This window comes from Cebus imitator, unplaced genomic scaffold (genome assembly GCF_001604975.1).
Source record: "Cebus imitator isolate Cc_AM_T3 unplaced genomic scaffold, Cebus_imitator-1.0 Scaffold497, whole genome shotgun sequence".
NCBI classification, from domain to species: domain Eukaryota; kingdom Metazoa; phylum Chordata; class Mammalia; order Primates; family Cebidae; genus Cebus; species Cebus imitator.
Window position 1 is genome coordinate 681,042 of NW_016107812.1, and position 3,190 is coordinate 684,231.

Consider the following 3,190-nt stretch of genomic DNA (forward strand, 5'->3'; position numbering starts at 1 on the left):
TATTTTTAGTAGAGACGAGGTTTCACCATGTTGACCAGGGTGGTCTCGATCTCTTGACCTCGTGATCCACCCGCCTCGGCCTCCCAAAGTGCTGGGATTACAGGCTTGAGCCACTGTGCCGGGCCTAATTTGATGTTGATTGATGCTGATAGTGTCACTTAAAATCGGAGCTTTAGGTTCCCATTCTGGGGACTTCAGGTCTTGGAGTAAAGCGGGGGGTGGGGATCCTGCTCCTGGCAGCTTGGCTGGGGCAGTCCTGGGGTAGGAGCTGCTGCTCTTCCTGTTTGCAGGGCTCAGGGCGTGTGTTAGTCTCAGCACAGGTCTGGGGGCCATAGTGACCTGTGGAGGGTGAGTAGAAGATGGGGCGGGGGTGGGGCCAGGCCTGGGGCCTTGGGCTGGGCCTCGGCTGGCATATGTGGGCCTCATGGGGGCTGACCACCCTAGCTGTCTGCAGGGTCCAGGGGAGCCATGCGCAAGTACAAGGTGTGGATGAGACACCGTTATCACAGCTGCTGCAACCGCCTGGGGGAGCTCCTGGGGCACCCCTCCTTTCAGGTCAAGGTGGGTCTTTGGGATCATTGGGCTGGCCTCATCCTTGTCCATTCTTTGTACCCCCCGCCCAGGTTGTCCACAGAGCAGTGGTCTGGGGCTCCCACAGTTGTCCAGGGAAGCTGCTTCCTTCCTTTGACCAGTGTTCTGGTGGGCAGCCTCCTTTTGTCTCCCGGTTCATGGGAGTGTCACCTTGTGGGCGTTCAGTTCAGTTCATGGGAGTATCGCCCTGTGTCCGGTTCAGAAGCATGGCTGTCGAGCCCCATGCTGAATATTGAAGGAGAAGAGTCAGAGCCTGTTTTCGCCTCTAGTGGCATCACCGGGGATCTGTGTGTTTGCGTAGAGCACACACGCCAAGCCTGATGCCAGTCCGGGCCGCAGATGTGTTTGCTTAGCCCACACTGGTCTGCAGCCGCGAGAACGAGTTACGAGCTTTCTTAAAAGCTGTACTGAGAAATAACTCATGCATAGCATGTTACTGTGTTCACAGAGGTGTGCACTGGTCACCACTGTCCAGAACGTTGTCATCGCCCCAAAGGAAATCCCGTGCCAATTATCACTCGCATGTCCCACTCATTCCACACCCAGCCCTGGGCAACCACTAATTTACTTTCTGCATCAGTGGGTTTGCTTTCTCTAGATGCTCCTCGTGAGGGTATCACAGGATGTGTGGCTCCTTCTGCCCGACACCATGCTGGTGTCACATGCCTGTGTTTTCACAGCGGTTCCCGAGGGTCACAGTGGTATTGCCATGACACAGGTGACCAGAGAGCAGTCCAGTGGCTCCTAAAGCAGACCTGGCCTGTGTGTCCTTCCCCGGCCAGACTGTCTTTTCCTCAGGATCTTGTCCCCACGTCAGGGGTGGGACGTGGAAGCCTAGAGTGGCGTCTGGTGGTGTGTGGAGCAAAAGAAGGCCGGGCCCCCTGTTCCTCAGGGCTGGACCTGGGTGTGAAGGCCTCCCTGACTGGGCTGAGCTCTGGGCCCATCTGTGGGTGGGGGCATTATAGCCCCTCTGCACTGCTCCCTTCCCAGGAGCTGGCCTTGGGCACACTCATGAAGTTCGTGCAGCTGGAAGGAGTGCACCCGCTGGAGAAGCCCAAGTGGGAAGGCAACTACCTGTTCCCCCAAGACCTCTTCAAGGTGAGGCCTTGCGGGATTCCCAGAGGACCTGGCTGGCCAGAGCCCAGGATGGCCCTGTTGTCGGGGCGGGGCCTGCTGCGCTGAGCTGGGATCCTCTTGGGGCTCCTATGCGTGGAGGTGTCTCTCCTGGCCCACCTAGCCAGGAGGAGCCTGGGTGGGGGGGCTCAGCGGGGCAGGGCCACCTGCTTGGCCCATGCTGGCCTGTGCTGGACCGGGCTCTTCACTGTTCCTTACCTCCAGCTGGTGGTGGGAGGCCTGCTGTCTCCTGAGGAGGACCAAAGCCTGCTCCTGTCCCAGTTCCGGGAGTACCTGGACCATGATGACATCCGCTACCACACCATGCGGGCAGCTGTGGACACCGTGGCCCGGGTCACTGGTCAGTACCCCGAGGTGAGCAGCCAGGTCCTGTAGCCAGCGTCATGCTGGTGCCTTGAGGAGGCAGGGACCAGGGTGGCGTCCAGACACTCAGCCCTGGCTCCGCAGGTGCCCCCCGCCTTCTGGAACAACGCCTTCACGCTGCTGTCCGCCGTGAGCCTGCCCCGCCAGGAGCCCACCGCCTCCAGCTTCTACGTGAAGCGCACGGGTGAGTGTCCTGAGGGCTGGGGCGGCCACGGCTGGGCCTTCGTCTGCCTCCCCTGCGGGTCAGGTGACGCCTGGCTCTCGCTTTCCTTGCAGAGCTGTCAGACACCTGGAAGGTCGCTCACCTGAAGGTCAGTTGCTTCTGGAGGGCCAGGTACCCTCTGGGCTTGGGGGTGTGTATGGGGCGTGTGTGAGGCCCCGACGAGGCCCGCTGCCAACTTCTTCACCTGAGAAAACCCCCAGGGCACAGGTGGCAGCTCGCACGGCCGCCGGCTCACTGACAAAGAAGCGTGGGAGGGGTCTCCCTCAGGTCAGAGGCCTGTCACCTCTCGGGGTCTGGAGCCTCTGGTGCCACTTGTGGCCCCTGTGGGCTGTGTGGCTGCAGCCCCCCCTTGGCCCTCGTCTTCCAAGGCTGCTTTCCTGGCTGTTCTGAGACCCCAGCCTCGAGGGCCAGGTGCTCCTGACTTGCACCCGGAGATGAGAGCTTCTGAGCCTGTGACAGGAAGGGGAAGGCGGGGTCAGAAAAGGCGACCGGGCCTGTGCTGGATCTCGGGGCTGGGCTCTGGGGGACCCTGGCAGCCGCTTGGGCCCTGGGTCTGGGGTGGGGGGCGGCAAGTGAGGCCTGGACCCCGTTGCAGGAGCACAGGAAGGCTTTCCAGGCCATGTGGCTCAACTTCCTCAAGCACAAGGTAGGCCGGGTGGCGGGCAGGGCGGTGCCCACTCTTCCCAAGGGGGAGCCTCACCCTGCCCTGCCTGCCCTCGCCCAGCTGCCCCTCAGCCTCTACAAGAAGGTGCTGGTGATCGTGCATGATGCCATCCTGCCGCAGCTGGCACAGCCCACGCTCATGATTGACTTCCTCACTCGTGCCTGCGACCTGGGTGAGTGCGGGCGCCTTGCTCACACGTGGGGAACAGCGCCTCC

At 61.7% G+C, this 3,190-nt stretch overlaps 1 protein-coding gene across 1 annotated transcript in view; it reads left to right on the forward strand.

Annotated features, from left to right (window-relative positions):
* NOC4L (nucleolar complex associated 4 homolog) overlaps positions 1-3,190 on the forward strand; it is a 9,509-nt gene that overhangs the window by 972 nt on the left and 5,347 nt on the right. Inside the window, exons 3-9 of the mRNA XM_017513620.2 lie at positions 455-561; positions 1,582-1,689; positions 1,930-2,079; positions 2,173-2,272; positions 2,365-2,399; positions 2,907-2,957; positions 3,036-3,172. Of these exons, the coding sequence (XP_017369109.1) occupies positions 455-561; positions 1,582-1,689; positions 1,930-2,079; positions 2,173-2,272; positions 2,365-2,399; positions 2,907-2,957; positions 3,036-3,172 (688 nt within the window). The remainder of the gene's footprint in view (positions 1-454; positions 562-1,581; positions 1,690-1,929; positions 2,080-2,172; positions 2,273-2,364; positions 2,400-2,906; positions 2,958-3,035; positions 3,173-3,190) is intronic.